This window comes from Battus philenor, unplaced genomic scaffold (assembly GCF_028537555.1).
Source record: "Battus philenor isolate CCGP_79_NKW_IND1 unplaced genomic scaffold, ilBatPhil1.0.hap1 SCAF_10, whole genome shotgun sequence".
Classification (NCBI taxonomy): domain Eukaryota; kingdom Metazoa; phylum Arthropoda; class Insecta; order Lepidoptera; family Papilionidae; genus Battus; species Battus philenor.
In genome coordinates, this window is record NW_027181662.1 from 14,683,404 (window position 1) to 14,702,310 (window position 18,907).

At 34.2% G+C, this 18,907-nt stretch overlaps 3 protein-coding genes across 3 annotated transcripts; 2 read left to right on the plus strand and 1 right to left on the minus strand.

Annotated features, from left to right (window-relative positions):
* Positions 1–1,227: 1,227 nt before the first annotated feature.
* Positions 1,228–11,727, plus strand: Smu1 (Smu1 spliceosomal factor). The gene is made up of 9 exons (XM_068766969.1): positions 1,228–1,331; positions 1,415–1,481; positions 1,550–1,808; positions 4,043–4,231; positions 5,499–5,619; positions 7,059–7,263; positions 8,526–8,653; positions 9,902–10,346; positions 11,507–11,727. Exons 1-9 carry the CDS (start codon positions 1,306–1,308, stop codon positions 11,603–11,605), a joined length of 1,539 nt encoding a protein of 512 aa, XP_068623070.1. The 5' UTR covers positions 1,228–1,305; the 3' UTR covers positions 11,606–11,727.
* A 576-nt stretch (positions 11,728–12,303) lies between these two features.
* Cdk2 (Cyclin-dependent kinase 2) lies at positions 12,304–16,155 on the minus strand. Its single transcript, XM_068768197.1, has 4 exons — positions 15,989–16,155; positions 13,990–14,185; positions 12,962–13,234; positions 12,304–12,689 (listed from the first exon to the last, which is right to left on the minus strand). Exons 1-4 carry the CDS (start codon positions 16,102–16,104, stop codon positions 12,330–12,332), a joined length of 945 nt encoding a protein of 314 aa, XP_068624298.1. The 5' UTR covers positions 16,105–16,155; the 3' UTR covers positions 12,304–12,329.
* A 366-nt stretch (positions 16,156–16,521) lies between these two features.
* On the plus strand, positions 16,522–18,286 carry LOC137924723 (ATP synthase mitochondrial F1 complex assembly factor 1). Its single transcript, XM_068768145.1, has 4 exons — positions 16,522–16,854; positions 16,933–17,254; positions 17,346–17,441; positions 18,096–18,286. The coding sequence occupies exons 1-4, from the start codon at positions 16,598–16,600 to the stop codon at positions 18,261–18,263; spliced, it is 843 nt and encodes a 280-aa protein (XP_068624246.1). The 5' UTR covers positions 16,522–16,597; the 3' UTR covers positions 18,264–18,286.
* The last annotated feature ends 621 nt before the right edge of the window (positions 18,287–18,907 follow it).

The window sequence follows — 18,907 nt, forward strand, 5'->3', positions numbered from 1 at the left end:
GTTTAATTTTGAGATTTTATGTTCTACATTTGAAATTTGACAGCTAGCGCCATCTTGTCTAGAAAAAAACTTGATATATGTACTTTCTTCACATGAATAACTTAGTGATATAAATAATTTATAGGTGGCAGCTTTACAAGTTAATCGCCTTTATTAAGTAGTAAAACTTTATTAATAATTTTTTAAACAATTTTGAAATAGTATGCAAAAATGTCGTTTGGTGTTATAATAGCAACCTACAGATTTAATTTCTGATAAATAGTTCAAAAGAAGATGTTTATAGTTTGTGAAATACATGTATGTAACTATAAAATCATCATTTTGTATACGTACGACACCAACATGTCCTAGTACTTGTATTTATTCCCCCTAATACAAATTTATATCAATGACCTAATTGTTTAGTGTAAAACCTCTTATATTAATAGGTGACTTTTCAATGATCGTATATGAAGTAAATAGATGGCGCTGATTTAAATTTATCTGTTTTTATTCTAGCTCCGTTGTCAATGCCATGGAACCTGTGATTGTTCATCTCGGAGACGTATGTAACAGGATCCGCCAGCAATTCCGACGCCTGGCTAGCGACCGCGCAGTCCAGGAGATGTTCACCACGGCGCTAGACATCTTATTAGTGATATACGCAATCGGTTTCCTCGTCATATCCATGTACGAGTCTGCTATCACGTCATGAGATTTTTTTTTGTATTGTCGAATGAAGTCAATAAAGGTGTAGAATTATGCGTCACAAACATAATATTTTATTATTGAATTATTTGATTTGTTTCTTCTTTTCATCGGTGTGATATTATTAAAGTTTATTTCATGTAGTATTTTTAAGAGTAAAAGTCAGCCTTGATAATTTTTAAAACAGTATTCGAAAGATGAGACCAAACAGAATTTCGTCTTTCATTTTTACTTTTCTACTGCAAAACCAAACCCAAAAATTTTATCTATTGATTGATAATTTTTTGCTAAAATGTTAATAAGAGGCAGTCCATCACACAAAAATTTAATGCATTCTTAAGCAATATAACAGATTTTTTCACCTAAGTATTTATTATCATAATATACTTTTATTACTGAACAGATTATTAGCTTAATTTTTACTTTTAATCAATAAAATTGAAACTTGTTAAAAAGGTGGCCTTATGATGCAAAAATCTTTACCTTTGTTTGGTTGAGCGTTTAAAACCTATTTAATGTCATTAACTTAAATAACAAATGTGTATTTTGTATAATTTAAAAAGAATAAATTTAATTTGAAATTTATTATAAGGAGTTCTAAGATAAGATTATTTCAAAATGTCCATTGAAATTGAATCCGCAGAGTAATATTTTTTTTTGGTTATATTAACGATATGTTTACCTCAACACTTACGTTTTATTAAACTTTATAAAACTTTCTTTACAGTGTTATCCGTTTAATACAGCAATATTTAAAAGAGTCTAATCTTACAAAGACTCTACAAACACTTCAGGTAAGTAATTTAATTTCCTTACTTAAATGTTTTCGTAAATGTCTATTGAAAAACTCGTTAATTTACAGGAAGAAACTGGCGTATCACTGAACACAGTAGACAGCGTTGATGGTTTCTGTGCGGATATTAATAATGGCCACTGGGATACAGTCCTGAAGGCGACAGCGTCGCTGAAGCTGCCTGATAAGAAGCTGATGGAGTTATACGAGCAGGTGGTGTTGGAACTGATTGAGCTACGTGAGCTGGGTGCTGCGCGGACCGTACTTCGTCAGACGCACCCGTGCCAGCTTATGAAACAACATGAGACTGATCGTTATATGCACCTGGGTAAACTTATTTATCTTTAGATAGAGATTTTGCATAGTTTTTACAGTTTCATTAAACTCTAAACTTAGGAACTTTGAATTATTCGCGCCTTTCAAGTGTAAGCACTGTTATTTAGATGTTAAACCAGTGTATTACTAATAGAATGTGGCTATTAGTGTTGATACCTATGGTGGAACTACACAAGTCACGGGAGGCTTTGGCTGTGTTAATATTTGCATTCAGTTGTATATGTTAGGTAAGTACTAGGTAGTTAGTAGATATATTTGGGTACATATGTACTGTATTAGGTGTTACAACCTAGATATATATATCTATAATATATTGAGGATAATGATGTGAGCATTATTTTATGCAATAATTTTTTTTAAAAATTGTTTTTACATTTTAAAGTTACAAATTCAAGTCAGGCAAAAACATTTTGAAGTTACTAAGCAGGAAATGTTTTTGTCTGCTTACATTTCAAATATAGAAACATACAATATTGCATCTACATGTTGATTGACATAAAAAACAATGTCTGGATTTTCTATAGATAGGGAATAAAAAGTCTGGTTACACATATATGTACTACCAATCAATAATACATATACAAGTGTAGAATAAACTTTATAATATCTTCAAGTATGAAGTCAAATGTTTGTAAAGATGTACCATTAGTTTGTGTTTACCTTAAATTTTATTTGAGAGTAATATTGCTTGGCAAATCTGTTAGGAAAATCGCCATGATAAGTGAGGTTATTGTAAAATTAATTTCATTTTCCCATTTTGGATGCAAAGTTTTCCATGCTTAATTCTGATCTGGTAGATAATTATTTCTTTTTAATTTGCTCTTTTGCATATAAATTTGTTTGCTGTAACATTAGTTATCAGTTCATTTGTAAAAATAAATGTTGAATGAATGATTTCCAAACATTTAATGACTATTATTTGAAAAAGGAATCCTATTAGGGAAAGCATTGTCATCATCACTCACGATTTCAAAACAATCATCTTCTGAGTTATCATCTTCTGATTATACATTATTTTCTTATTTTTTACTTGCACAATGTAAATTAACAATTTTTCTTTTACTAGGAATTAAAAAACGTTCTCTGCTAGACTGATCTACACTATCTAACTAACAAACTATAGCTATTAAATTTATAAAATTTAATTCTTTATTATTTTTTTGGATAAAAAATAAATTCAACCAAGAAAAAGATTATTGATATTTCACTACATAAGGTAAATGCTCTGTTGATAATGATACACTGAAAAACCAATTGAATGCACATTCAATTGACAGCATCCTTCAATATGATCCAAGTTGTCACCTCACATAGACCATACAACCGCTACAGAAAACTATTGTTGGCACATCATAAGGGTTAAATCTCAGATTGGAGTTTTTCTCGAATTTAAGTTACGATTGTTATATAAAGCCTGACATAAACCTTTTACTTTGCACTTAGAATAATCATTCTCTAATGAAAGAGTGACAATTGTTTCTAACTATATGATTGATCTAGACTGTGATTGCTTAAACTAATGTTTCAAAATTCATAAACAATACAATAAAGTTAAAACTTATCTCTATATGTGTTTAACTTCAATGCCTGTGAAGTGGCATGTACATCTCTTAATTAGATAGTGGCTTATGGGCATCTGGTCACCGAACTCTGATCTAAATAGACTTGAATAATACAAAATATTGAGCTTTAAAGCAGTAATTCATTTTCTTTCCATCCTTAACTCTTCATAATAATATCACAAGTCGGGGTAATGATTGATATACTTTTGCAACCATCACTTCTGTTGTATTCGCAAACTAATTGGGGGACCAAAAAGTAATGTCGTTTCTGTACATATTTTAGAGAACAACCGTTTGATTTTTATTGCTCCAGCATTGAAAATTTGTATACTAGATGGCAAAAGGATATTGAAAACGAAGATGGATATAATGTTGATTAGAAAAAAAATTGGTTAAAAAATGCAGTCGTGTGAATTTAACTAAGAAAGTGACATTACTTTTGAGACACCATATTATTATAAGATATCTCTTTTGATCTTACTATATAGCGTTGCTTTTGAAAAGAAAGAAAAGATATTTAAAGTTTATTGTAAAGTTCCTTTTTATTATTTTATAGTTTTATAACCCTTTAAGAGATACAATTTATGATATATCAATATAATGACAGTAATGTCAAAAACCACAGAAAGAAATGTAGTAACTATATAAATTATTTGTTATATAGAGAATTTGCTGTCAAGATCATACTTCGATCCGAGAGAGGCATATGGTTCTGGAGGGGGTAAAGAGCGTCGGCGGGCAGCATTGGCGGCGGCGCTGGCGGGTGAAGTGTCCGTAGTACCAAGCTCCAGGCTGCTGGCGCTGCTGGGACAGGCGCTCAAGTGGCAACAGCATCAAGGACTTCTGCCTCCAGGTACATGAAAGACAACTGAAAATTCTTTCTATGCTCTTATATGTTTATTTTAGTTTTCTCTTTTTATTCTTTTGATCTTTTTCTGTTATAGTTAATCTGACTGTAGTACAATCAAAACCAATTTTTTATTCATTTTCCTGGCAATTCGATAAAACTCTAAAAACTCAATACGGATAATATGGAATTTTTATGCATATCACAATTTTTTAATATTAATACATTTTGCAGATATACACAAAGTGTTATAATTGGTTTTAGAATGTCTTATTTTCTTATGAATTTAATATCTCTTTTGTTTTAAGTTGCTTTTGATAAATACACATTACAAGTGCAGGGGCAACATTACGTCAAAGGGTAATTACACAGAAATAACATTGTTCATTTACGTCGGTATAAATAATGTATATACACACTTCTACTTTGGTTTTCGTGTTACTGCCTCTAGACCTACCTACCCTGGGAAGAATCTCACACTTGCAGCAAGTTTATAAGAGTGTGTCTCTAGTTGTCCACTATATTTATGAATAACAACATTATTTATACAAATATAGTTTTTCTTTGTATATTACAAAGAAATTCATTTATGAGTGTTCTTATGTATATTGCACCACAAAGGGTATAATTTTATGTAACCATAAAATTAATATATGCAGAAATAATAATTTCAATATGTAATAATTTTCTGAGAAAGCTAGACACAATGCCACAAGATCTCAAAGGCTTCAACTAGTATAGGAACCAATGATAATATAATTGTTTAAGACAATTTACAGCCGTTTAAAAACAAGCCAACATCTATGATTAGGCTGGAACTCAAATACAGGAAATCCCAACACCCAATTACATGAATCAAAGTGATGCAAGTGTTTCTTTCGCCACATCAGAGAAATCAGGTCAAGGTTCAACCTTTTTGGGCGTCCTTGAGTTGAAATGCTGAACAGATATTGAGTGACTGCCAAAGCCGGACTAAATGGAGCATCTGCTAAAGCAAGCAAAGAACTGCAGCTTTACAATCCAGTAACATAGTAGTATATAGTCTTTGAGGCTCCTGATAAAGCCTTCAATGTTTGATACATATGACAGAGATGTATATTAAACGCCTTCTGCACCTCTTGAACCAATGGAAGCCGTACAAAGACAATTTGTATAATTTTGTCATAAATTATGGATGTTTAAATTATACTCTCTATTATAAACCTCTATTAGGTTAAATAGATTCAATATATAAATAATTTTATTAGATACTTAAAATATATTATTGTTTCAGGAACAACAATTGATTTGTTCCGAGGCAAGGCCGCTATCAGGGATGAAGAAGATGATCAATGTCCCACACAGCTGTCCAAGATCATAAAGTTTGGTCAGAAGTCACATGTAGAGTGTGCACGGTATGTTTCTCTTTACTATATTGCAGATATACAGACAAACACACAAAATATTAATATATAGTCTTCCGCCACTATAATTGACTAAGCTAAAATGTATGCACACATAAATAAATAACATTCTATTATAAAGAAATGGATTATAGGAATGCCATACACTTAGAGAAGTGCTTTGTTGCCTCTCCTTCAGGCCCCTATGGACATTTGTATATATTCTTAGTAGTGTATTTTTTAAAAGAATCACTGCAGTTGGTCAGCAGTTTCATCAAGCGTGGAATAGAGAAGCACAGGGGATTTTATTCCATAGACATTAGCATCCATGCCTATATTTTTAAAATTACATTTAATATATCCGATTTTTTTCTATATTTCACAGTATTTATTGGGTCTTTAAGACTATTTTATTATTCAAATCTTATGTTTTTAAATAATTGGTGTCTTGTTTGTTTGTTCATGATGCCCTGTTGAATATCCAGTTTTTAACATGACGGTTCATGTGACCACTTCCTTATCCCTACTCTATATTGGCATCCTCAGGTTGTGCGCCAGTATCTGTGCGGCGGTTGCCGTATTCGCCACATCGATGAACCTTGCGATCGCATCTTTGGGCTTGTCTTTGTAACACACGCACGAGTTCGTGTGACGTGATATGCCTACCATAGCATGATGGACAATGTTATAAAGCCTAAATGTGTGCGTTGCCACGCTCTTTGTCTTCTGAACCTCCTCATCCCTACTCCAAATTGCCATCCTTAAGTATTAAAGCTTAGGGAATGACTAGAGAGACATCCTAGCCTAAACCAGCACTTGAAGAAGAGTCTAGAATTTTTTAATTAGCTATATAAGCATAAACGACACATACATACTTTTTTCTCGTACTTCATCCGGTCAATGTGAACACGTCTTTCTAATAAGCTATGATGACCCCTTGCCATGTTTTTCCGTGTTGGGTAGACCCCCCTACTTACCTGATATTGATTTCCTGTAAATTTCTAACTGTAGTGAAGTTTAGTGCTAAAAACTTAAAGTAAAAACACATGTTAATGTATACATTTATTAATTGAATTTAAATTAAAAATAATCAAAATAAAATTTTGTATCAGTTATGTAAAATATACGTAACATTAAATAATCTATAAATAAAATAACATAAGCAATAATTTTTTTACTTTGTAGGTACTTTTATAAATAATGTAAATGTTTTGATATTATAAGATAGTATGATGTAAGTAAATAGGTACTATCAGTGTATGTGTTGAGATCCACTATCTTGGACCCCCATTTTCATTTCATGGACCCCCAAATTTTTTTTCGCTGACGTAGACCCCCAGGGGTCGACATAGACCACTTTGGGAATCACTGATCTAACTGCACAAGAGTGTCAACAGTGAGTCAATGCTTTCTTAACGTCACTATAGGCTTGTATACAAATTATTTCACAGGTTTTCACCGGACGGCCAGTACTTGGTTACTGGATCAGTGGACGGACTGGTTGAGGTGTGGAACTTCACAACGGGCAAGATCCGTAAGGACTTGCGTTACCAGGCCCACGACGAGTACATGAGCATGGAGGAGGCAGTTCTCAGCCTTGCCTTCGGTCGTGACAGCGACACACTTGCAGCTGGATCCATCGATGGAAAGATCAAGGTGACGTAATTATCTAAACCTATTTCTGTCTAGCAGGATTTGAAGAGAGTAACTTTATCCACTTCTTCTCTGGAACGCATACCATCTCTACGAGTATATTAGGATTACTGTTTAGATTTGAATGATGTTGCTTAGCAAGCAGACAGAAACATCACATTTAATGTATTATATATTATATCATCATCACTATATAATATATATATATATATATATATATATATATATATATATATATAGGTAGTAGGGCTGTAGGTGAATATAGACTGTTCCCATAGATTTGTAATAAGACATTTTGAAAGCGGTCATCCAACGTCCATCCATCTGCATTATATAAAACGTAATATATATATATATATATATAAAGAAACTAGTTTCTTTAATAATTCTATCTTGTATTGTGTCGCGCTTATTTAATGTCGGTAAAGCAAGCAGAGGCTGTTTAACCTTGACACCTCATAGATGGCGCTGTTGATAATGGTGTTATGATGGCGTCCAGTAGCCGCTCGGTAAAGCAGTTAGTGTTTGAGATGTTACAGATAAGTTAAAATATTGCAGAATAAACTTTTAAAAGGAATATATAATTTAAATAATAAACTTTCCTCCTCCGCCCTTTCTTAATCCACCACCCTACACTTTAGGTTCATCTTCCCCTTCATTTCTTGATAGCTGTTTCAGCAAATTAAATACCCTTGACCAGCGGATCGGGAAGTAAAAGTAGAAGTGAACAGGCCTTATAACTTGCAGAATATATAGCAGCTGGGGTCTTTGGTTCTGGAGACCATGAACCAGCAAACAAAGAATGTCCAAAAATAAAGTGTACAAACGACCTTGTTAAGGTCACTGAATGAAGCTGCTTCTAACTGGTTCTATTGAAAATCTAAAGGAGATACATGTCCAGCTGTGGACATAGGATGTCCACTATGGGTTATTATTATTATGATGATGAAAAAAAAAGTAATTTAGAAAGCATGCTATCATCTCGGCTTCACTAGATCACCTGTCAAACATCATCTATAGCTACCGTCACAGCATAGTTTATGTTATTTTTAAAAACTGCATCACAATGTACACTAAATATGTAACATTAATGTATTGATTTTGGATTTAATGATATCAACTCGGAAATGATTTAAAAAAATTATACAGTATGTTTTTTTTTAAATAAGAGTCTTTATTAATAAAGGGGTAAGACCTGAGAATCTCTGGTGTAAAACTAGGATCTTAACTGAGAGAATAGGTTTAACCAAGTTTCCCGTGACCAGGTGTGGAAGGTGTCAAACGGACAGGTGCAGCGCAAGCTGGACCGCGCGCACACCAAGGGCGTCACGTGTTTGCAGTTCACACGCGACAACACTCAGATCCTGTCCGCGTCCTTCGACCGCACCATCCGGTAAGCCTTTTGCTGATACACCTTCGCCCAAAAAAGACCAAATTATAATCCACTACATTTAATTTGTAATTTATTTAAATAGGACAGTAAGAAAAGGACTAATATTTAGCCACTTCCGCACATGCAGTGGTAGAAGATGCCCCGTGGAGGGGTGAAACACGTGTTGAGTGGTTTGGCGGTGGTAGTTGTGTAATTCGCATTGTTTGCCGCATACGCATTTATCAGCGGGCTGACGGGCGGTGCACTTTGTTGCACGACTGCCACTGCATAGGCGGAAGTGGCTAAATATTGGTCCTTTTCTTACTTAGGATGGACTTCCGTAAAGTAACGCCTGATTCCATTAAATATTTAAATAAGACATTTAATTGTTAGTGAGGATAGGATTATAAATACATAGTGATGACAATATATAATAGTAAAAAAGTTATTCCTTGTGACATAAACTACCTGCCAGTATAAATCTCGTCAAAATCGATTGAGCCATTTCAAAGATTAGCCGGAACAAACATACAAACAGACAGACAAAATAAAAAAAAAAACGTATTTAGCAATTTTTTTCTAATTCTAATTTAGTAGAAAGAATAAATTAATTAAAATATCTATAAATGGTTGAGCTACTTCATTTACTTTGATAAGTAAACAGTTTAATGGAATCAGGCGTTATTTTGCGGAAGTCCATCCTAAGTAAGAATAGGATCAATATTTAGTACGCATTTATCAGCGAGCTGGCGGGCGGTGCACTTTGTTGCACTACTACGACTGCATGTGCGGAAGTGGCTAAATATTATTCCTTTTCTTAAGTAAACAGTTTACGCCCCCCCCCCCCCCCCTCTATGTAACATATATTTTTATATTATAGCGAGAGTTTTAAACTCGTGTTGCCCCCATGTGGAGCGTGGGCTCCACTTTGCTGTAGATATTTATATTGAGAAAATCATTATGTGGACCAAATTTAAATCACTAATAGCAGTGGGTTCTAGTTATAGATTACTGCACGTATTATGTCCATGTTAATGACCCAAGTGGTAAGGGCCGTATCGCTCCCGACCACTGAGGAGTCCTCGCTTCGCAAATATACACAACACTTCATTCACTACACTATACACCTAAACGGATATAGTAATTGTTAGTGCAAACGTTTTCGTTTTAAAAAGCTGAACAAAGCCTAGATCGGCTAGCAGGAAATCTTTAATCACAACAAATGCTTATTTTAAATATGTAGGTGACATGAAGGTTGTTTCTCCACAGCATCCACGGCCTGAAGTCAGGCAAGCTGCTGAAGGAGTTCCGCGGGCACACGTCCTTCGTGAACGAAGCTGTCTTCACGCCGGACGGGCACGGAATATTGAGCGCCTCGTCCGACGGCACCGTGCGTCTGTGGAACGTGCGGACCGCCGAGTGCGGAGCCACCTTCAAGCCACTAGGCTCTGGAGAACCGGCTGTGAACTCGCTGCTGCTCATGCCAAAGAACCCGGAGCACTTTGTGGTGTGCAACCGCACCAACACGGTGGTGATCATGAACATGGCTGGGCAAATTGTTCGCTCGCTGTCGAGTGGACGACGTGAAGCGGAGGGCGGTGCCTTTGTATGCGCGGCGCTGGGTGCAAGAGGTCGTCTCGTGTATTGTGCGGCTGAGGACCTGGTGCTGTACGCCTTCTGCGCGGCCAGCGGGAAGCTGGAGCGTACCATTAACGTGAGTCACCTGATACTCTTCACCATATATCATCAAGTCAGCCGACGCTACCAGCATGGCATGACCCCCCCCCCCCTTAAAATTGTCACGATGACAGGTCTTACGCTGCACACATCCAGTGACTTTCGAAGACCTTAAATATGTCATCGGACCAATGGTCACTATCCTAGAACCTTTTCTCCCCAAGGACTCGTTTGCACGAGCAATGTGCCCCGCCCCCTGTCACTTCAGATGAGCAATTCTTCGTTTTTGGTTCAGCGAATCTCCACATTTAACCTCGCAACAGTACCTCGAGCATAACCCTTCCCATTACTCTCTGGTTGACCCCAAACATGCCACACCTTTTTTATTGGCCCCCGCTATTGTTCACCTCTCATACCCATATCTTGTTTGAGACAAGGTTTTATTCCTTTTTTATAAATTCTTTTTTCAAATTTTTTTTTTACTCCTTTTTTTCTTTTAATTAGTAATAAACTAGCATATACGATGAAATTAATACAATAAATACGCCAATTACAAAGTTTCACAAATAGTTTATACAATTACTTGATACTATCTTACAGGGATGAATTCATTTGGTAGCATTTCGCATATAATATATCTCACTGTAAAATATATATTTTATTTTATCGCCCCTGTTATTGAGGGCCTGCCCCCTTTCGTATTTTTGGTACAGGGATACACCCCTTCACGATTTCTCTCTTTCTTTCTTCATCTTTTCTATCATTCTCACAGCATTCATTTACGTTTTCAATTGACTACCTTTATTTCCTATTATTTTTTTCTATTTTGCGTTATTTCATACAATATTATTACACCTTTCTCATTTTCTATGTAACAATATCTTCTCAATGGTACAACTAATCATTATAATATTAGCTAGATTAGATAGTTGCGTCAAGGTCGCATATAACGAAGTATTTCGTTTTCCAAAGCCAGCGAACTATATGCGAGGAAAGCGTATTTGTCGGTGCGAGCAGAAAATATATTAGTATTGTAAAAAAAATACAAAAAATTCTTGTCACAGTTGACAAAACTTTAGATGACGCCAATAGATGGCGTAGCAATCGATTATATTAAAAATACCTTTGGGTGAGGCTTATGCCTTGTAGTAAGCGTCTATTGAGAAAAAATAAAGCAAAGTTTTAACTATTTTACAGATCCACGAGAAAGCTGTGATAGGTATGACCCACCATCCCCACCAGAACCTGCTGGCTACGTACAGCGAAGACGGGCTGTTGAAGATGTGGAAGCCGTAGAGTACACGATGACTTTTGGACGTTATGACAATAGTGAAATGTCTTTTTAAATATGACTTGTTTTAATTGTAGGCATAAGCTGTATATATCTGTGTGAGAAAACAATATGTGGATGATTTATAACATAAAATAGCAATAAAATTAACAATTAATACGTATTTTGTATTAAATACCTCCATATGCTTACTAATAACTATAAAAAACATCCGTCAACACTTTTTTACCTTCAAGTGTGTGTACAGGTTCACTAGTTGGCGTGAGAGAGCCCATTAAAACACTACATCAGCTTTCATGTTTTATCTATCTACTGTATGATTGGTTATACATGAACAAGCTTAAATAGGTGAATGTGTAACTCATTTGACAGCTAGAAGCATTAAAGATTTCACACCTATTTCTAATTACCCTAAATGTAGTGATCACTCTGAAATACGTTTGAAAGTATTTTTTATGGTAACTTAATGCGACATTTTTTTCCATTTTCACTTAACCTATCCGTTAGGTTTATCTGTAAATAATAAGTTAGGTTAGGTCCTAACCTAACTTTTATCTATACTTGAAAATCACTATTATCATTATTTAAACTTATTTAGGTTTTTTTATTCTACACCCTTTACTAGATGCTAGCTCGTTCGGGTGTCTGAAAAGCTTTAAAAAAACATATTAAATTAGAAATATTTATTAAAGTATGTACAGATTGTTAAATTGAGGGTAGGCGTAGATTCTAAGTGTCTGAGGTGGGAGAGGGAGACTTGGCGGTAGCGAGGAGAGCAGGGAGGTCGGGCGCCACGCGGCGAGCATCAGCGAAGTAGGAATGCGCAAGCGCAGCTCGCGCAGAGACCCGTTCGGCCGGCTCATACCGCAGCATTGTTTCAAAGAGCGCAGCGGCACCAGGCTCATTCAACGCTGCTTCAGGTAGTAACAGACGCGCTGGTCGTGCAGGCCAGCGAGGGAAGGCAGCTCGGAAGTCGGGCAGCCTTCTTGCTCCAGGCCACAGATCGTCGCCTGGAGTACCCAGCGCTCGGAACACACGGAACAGCTGATCAATTTCGCTGTCCCCGGGGAAGAGTGTACGCCCACTCGCCTGAAAGTACCATTTACTTCACCTTAACCTTTCTTTATTTAAGAATTTTCTTTCAAAGTTGGCACCAAAATCTAGCATTGCATAATGGTTAGAAGCGAAAGGGTTAAACTCGTGTTGAATCTATTTTCGAATTACCCCCCTTTGGGGCGCGGGCTCCTTGTTGGGAAACACGGATTTATACGTATACATGACTTTGGAACGCCATATATATATAATCATGTGGCATATTACTCTTGATAATTTTGTATAAGAAAATAGCATAAAATTCTTACCATTTCTGCATATATACACGCCAGGCTCCACACGTCAACCGCTGTAGAGTAGAACTTGGCTCCCAACAGGATCTCCGGTGCCCTGTACCAGAGCGTAACGACTTCGTGTGTGTAAGCCCGTACTGGAATACCGAAAGCACGAGCTAAACCGAAGTCAGCCAGCTTGATGCGTCCCTCGGCGTCCACCAGCAGATTCTGAGGTTTCAGGTCACGATGCAGCACTCTCCGTCCGTGGCAGTAGGCGATGCCTTCCAGAAGTTGACGAAGGTAGCTCTGGACAGAACCAACAGACATATAGCCTCTGAATCTAACTAATAACACACAACGAAATGTTAAATAATTCTATAAGTTAAAGACTAAGTATTATCATCATTGCTTTATTATTTAAACTCTTGTATTTAATTTTCAGCATCGTCATTTAAATCATAAGAGGTCGACTACTAGACATAGCCCTCCTTCATAGATTTTAATAAAACCAGTAAATAAATAACCTTCATCCAGTATCCATAGCCAATTTTAAAATAGTTGTTAGTAAATTTATGTTCAAATAGTTAATGAGTTCCTTTTAATATTGATATTCCTTAAATAAAACCATTAGAATACATTTATAATTTTAAAATTCCAAATGCATAAGGGTAAATATAGTGATCTATGAAAATATATAAAATTGAAGTGTCCCTAAAAAAGGATTTTTTCTGCAATCATTAAAAACGTCTCATTTCTCTAATCTTCAAAAATATCTCATTCCTTCAATCATCAAAAATGACTCATTCCTCCAATTATCAAAAATATCTCATTTCTCCAATCATCAAAAATGTCTAATTCCTCTTATTGTAAAAAATGCCTTGATCCCCCCATTAAAAAAATGCCTCATTACTCTAATTAACAAAAACACAAAATCTCCTCCAAATAACAAAAATATCTCATTTTTCAAATAATCATATATTGCATAGCACAGTGTTGTGTTAAACAGTGGATTCTATAGTAATTTCAAAAATTATCATTAAAGATATAAAAAAGGTATTTACTTTGACAAGGTCTTGACGTAGAGGCCCTTTAGTCAGATCCATGAGTTTCTTGAGATCCATGTGTAAAAATTCAAAAACGAGAAATAACTTTGTCTCCACAAGCAGCACGTCAAGAAGGCGAACAACTGATGGATGGTTCAAGTCACGTAGAACAGATATTTCACGTAACGCCGTTGATGGTACACCTTCAGGTTCACTGTAAAAAAAATCTTTTGTTATTAACACTTCTAGGTAATGTAAGTCACAATTTTAAACAGCCAATTTAGAACAGTATTCATTCACTGCAAATAAAACCAGTGCTACACTCCTCCATGCAGGAACCCCTCAGTTTTAGTATAACCATGATCTATGCATATCCACTGTTGTACATAGGCTTGTAACATATAGCACAGAGTTCCCCAAACTTTTTTGTGTCATAAACCCCTTGCCATGTTTTTCCGTATTGGGTAGACCCCCTACTTATCTGGTATTGATTTCCTGTAAATTTCTAACTGTAGTGAAGTTTAGTGTTAAAAACTTAAAGTAAAAACACATGTTAATGTATACATTTATTAAATGAATTTAAATTAAAACTACTCAAAATAAAATTTTGTATCTGTTATGTAAAATATATGTAACATTAAATAAACATAAAATAAACTATAAATAAAATAACATAAGCAATAAGTCAATATTTTTAGTGAGAAGGATGAACCTGATGCTTTAATAATAAATTATCAACATTTGGCGTCAATTTTGTAAGGGTTAATCATAAATCTCCTCGACTAATGATGTCCAGTCTGTGGACCCTCATTTTCATTTCATAGACCCTCAAATTTTTTTTCGAAGACATAGACCCCTTGCAGGTTGTCATAGACCCCTAGGGGTCGATATAGACCACTTTGGGAATCACTGATATAGCAGAAAATACCAGACATAGCTTAGCAGATTGGCAAATTGAAGTGACAGTAGGTATGTCACATAGCAAAGCATATGTTCCGGGAGGGCCCTTTAAGGAATAGAGACCATGAACCCACAAGCCTAATGAAGGACATCTGCCCACAAGGTCCACAGAAGACTTTAATGTCTTTAGAAAATGCTGAATGCAGGCTGCTTCAAACCATTCCTTTTATAAATCTATAAAGGAGGTTTTATTACAATGCCTTTATTTAAATCTATAGTGCCAGTCTACTACGTAAGATCCTGATGGTTAAAGTGGCCACTAGTCTGCCGTGCTTTGAAACACTACTATATGCTGACATAGTAGAGCTTGCACACTTCTTCCTTCATGATTTAAAAATAAATATTAATAAATAAAAATTAGAACACAATTGTAAATAAATTGATAATAATTGTTAATAAATTTGTCATTATTAACAAGTATTTATTATAACTAATAATGCTTTCATTTAATTGATTTTAAATTGGATCTAGTTAAATATACCTGAACTTTAAAAATTTTGAACAGTTAAACCAGTTAAACATTTTAGTTAATGTATTTATCCTAAATAATTAAAATTTACACATAACTATTAATACAATAAATATAAATTTAAATTATATTGGCGGCATCTGTTGTTGCGATGCTAAACATGTGAAAACAAGTAGGCGAAACAACAAAATAACTTGTATTGATTACATATTGAAAATAGTATAGTATACAGAAAGATTAAATTTTAAATAGTTAAAATTCATTCATCATTTATACACATTAAAATTATACTTTCACTTTTGCAGACTGCATCTAGCATGGGACTCGCAAATACAATAAGATATACTAATATAATAGGACAAATTAAACTAATAAGAAATCTTTCGAAAAGTAAGGATTGATTGTTAAATTAAAATCCGCTGTATCATCATTGACAATTGATATCAAGAGATTAGAATTGAGTAACAATAATTTATTTATCAATAATCTCTTTCTTATAATAAATAAATTGCCTAAAATAATCAGTAAACAAAATAAACAAGTGCATAAAACCAGCTGACAAATGTCAGTTTTCGCGCCAAAACGTACTTTTCAAGTTTTATTTTCTTCAATGCTATTTCCTTTCCTGTTATTCGATCTTTAGCTTTATATACGACGCCATATGTTCCTTCGCCAATCTTTTCTACCTTTGAAAAGTTTTCCATTAGAAAATGCCGGCAAAAATTTAGTAAATAACACTCACAGCGTGTATTAAACTAAACGTATGTCAAATGTGAAATGTCAAGATTTAAACAGAAGCTACTAAATTTTTTCTCATTCAAAATACTCTTAAATTTTATGTACATTAAAATAATATCGATATAAAACATTAATTTGTTCACTATTAAAACATTAGTTTAACTACACATAATAAACTTTGCATGGTTTTAATTTATATTAATATAATAAGTTGTGTTGTACGCTTAAACAAACATTTACTTCAAATTACTCTATTAAACATGACTTTATATAAAACTATACCAAATAGTATGATAATTGTGTAAAGGAAAGAAAGTTTAAGTAGTAATTTACATAGCCTTTACTTTATATACATCTAAAGGCAACACAAGGTAATTGTCAGCGGCGCCTGACTTATGTTGGGTTAGGTAATATCTAATAAGAAAAACGTACTTAAATATTTTCATATCCTACGAGGTTATGGCCATCGGTTTTAGATATCTCTGCAACTGCCATAAATTATTACATCGAATTGGAACCCGCAGTATAATGACGACATCAGCTAAATTAGAGAAAGCCGTTGAGCAACTGCAACAAAATCCTTATTATGAAAAATACGCGGATCGTATTGCTGCTTTACAGAAAACATCACCGGAGGAATTTTTGCAGAGATTAGAAGCTCAGAAAAAAAGCAAGGCCGAGGAGAAAAAAAAGAAATTCGGAGCTGTTGACACCAGGTTGCCTTTTTGTTTACTTTTATTTTATTATAAATTATACCTTTAAAACCAATTAAAGTCCGTGCTAAATCTTTTCAGGCAATTCTCCTCAGTTCTGAATCCAAAGGAATCTTTGAAAAGTGATAAAGCAGCAGAAGATAAAAAACTTGATGCTATTTTCAAATTGGATCTTGTTAAAGATAAGGATGCCTCTGAAATTCAGGTTATTTGGGAAGAATACCATAAGAACAAGGAAGTTATATCAGCTACCATACCTATGAATCTTTATACAACCCTTCAAAAAAATATGAAAGAGTATCCAACATTTTTATTCCCTTTGCCTCGGTCAGAGGGCTATGAGTTTGTTATGTGCCAGTGTTATGGTGAAACAGTCCACTTCACACCTCTATTGGCCTTTCAGGTTTGACAATTATTACAAAATCCATTTTTATTGTTACTGCACTTCAACATTAATCATAATTTAAATAATATGTCTAAAACTAATGTTTTAGGTTCATAAAGAAAATGCTCCAGAATGCCTGACAATGGTTCATTACACAGAACTTGGCAGTAAAGGAATTGTTTTAATGAGAGGAGAATATGACAAGGTAATAAATATTTTTTTATTAAAGTTGAAGCCAGTTCTTCTAATCAATAGCTTTGAGAAGCTCAAACATGATTAATAAATATAATAATAATAATATATTAGCTATGAACCACCTTTGGCAATTCTGAAGGCTCAAGAAAATAACTGTGACAATAGGGGCCTATTTTGACCTTTAGTAATATGACAATGTGTGACTAATTTATATATAAGTATTAATTAAAACACCAAGCATATCAAAAAGTTTTTATTAGCAATATAAATATTTTACAGGGGTCATTATACAATGTCACTTTTAAAGTCAGACAAAAAGAAACATACTTAAGTTTCAATAGAAGGCAAAGTTTATTTTTACTCATAATGTAATTTTTTATAGAGCTATGGGGTGAGGAATGTTATCTACATTCACAATGATATTATTTGGAATTATGTTGAACATGTATCACAAAAACCACATTTTTTATTAAATTTTTGCTATTATCATGTTATTGGAGATATCAGGCTTTCTGAAACAGATTATAGAAATTTTTTCATCATATTTTTAAACTTTTCTTGTTTTTTAAAGTTGAAATTGTAAAATCTGAAAGTAGATAAAAAATGTTACTAGTGTATTTAAAGTTAGAGAAATATATGTATATATTTATCAAATTTATTTCAGAATGTATTAACTGGTCAAGAGGCTCAATGTCTGGCGAATCAATTCCAAATGTATTTTAGTGGAAAAGACCAAGCAAAGCTACAGCTCCTGGAGACATTCAACAACAAACCAGACAGTTTTAAACATATGGATTTGATCACTGAATTAGAAAATATAAGCCTTGTGTAAATAAAAAAAATTCTCTACCCACATGTTCATGTTGTTTAATTGGTAAATTTACTATTAAATACATTATCACCTTAATGGTTATTATTGATTCAGTTTATGCGGGAAATAAATATATTCGGGTGTGTCTTCTATGTTATATGATCCACTAGATGAGGCCTCAAACAGCTGGGGTGTGTCAGGACTGCTATTGGAGGAAGAATCAACAGTTTCCCAAGACCCATCCTGATGTTCAGCATATCCTTGTCTTATGTAGTCTATAGGGTCTTCCACTATTCTTTCTGGGGAAAGTTCCTCTTGAGTTATATCTTGATGTGTATTACTCTGAATACACCTCAAAATATTATCTTCAGTTGCTCGAAGACGACTTTCTGATTGAATTTTACGTAAACGATCTCTTGTTACTTTCATGGCATCATCTTCTAGAAGGGCAGGTACATATTTTGCTAAAAATTTTGACATACTTGCTAAAAATTCTTTATATGTCTGATCACGTGTAATCCATTTCATACTTTCTATTGAGGATAGCAAAGGAACCATATCTGGAGATTCAATCAATGATTCATTTACAAATGTTCTCATATTTGAATGGACTGGAGTTAATATGGGTGGACTATCTAATAGTATGGAATTACGGATATTTGAAT

Bases quoted from the DNA above. Each gene is read 5' to 3' on its own strand.
- Smu1 (XM_068766969.1), top strand. From the start codon at position 1,306: ATGTCCATTGAAATTGAATCCGCAGA. The intron at 1,482-1,549 runs GTAAGTAATTTA...GTTAATTTACAG, and splicing joins AGACTCTACAAACACTTCAG to GAAGAAACTGGCGTATCACT. The intron at 7,264-8,525 runs GTGACGTAATTA...TCCCGTGACCAG, and splicing joins CCATCGATGGAAAGATCAAG to GTGTGGAAGGTGTCAAACGG.
- Cdk2 (XM_068768197.1), bottom strand. From the start codon at position 16,104: ATGGAAAACTTTTCAAAGGTAGAAAAGATTGGCGAAGGAACATATGGC. The intron at 14,186-15,988 runs GTACGTTTTGGC...TTTTTTTTACAG, and splicing joins AAGAAAATAAAACTTGAAAA to TGAACCTGAAGGTGTACCAT. The intron at 13,235-13,989 runs GTAAATACCTTT...GGTTCTGTCCAG, and splicing joins TACGTCAAGACCTTGTCAAA to AGCTACCTTCGTCAACTTCT.
- LOC137924723 (XM_068768145.1), top strand. From the start codon at position 16,598: ATGGCCATCGGTTTTAGATATCTCTGCAACTGCCATAAATTATTACAT. The intron at 16,855-16,932 runs GTTGCCTTTTTG...AAATCTTTTCAG, and splicing joins TTCGGAGCTGTTGACACCAG to GCAATTCTCCTCAGTTCTGA. The intron at 17,442-18,095 runs GTAATAAATATT...AATTTATTTCAG, and splicing joins TGAGAGGAGAATATGACAAG to AATGTATTAACTGGTCAAGA.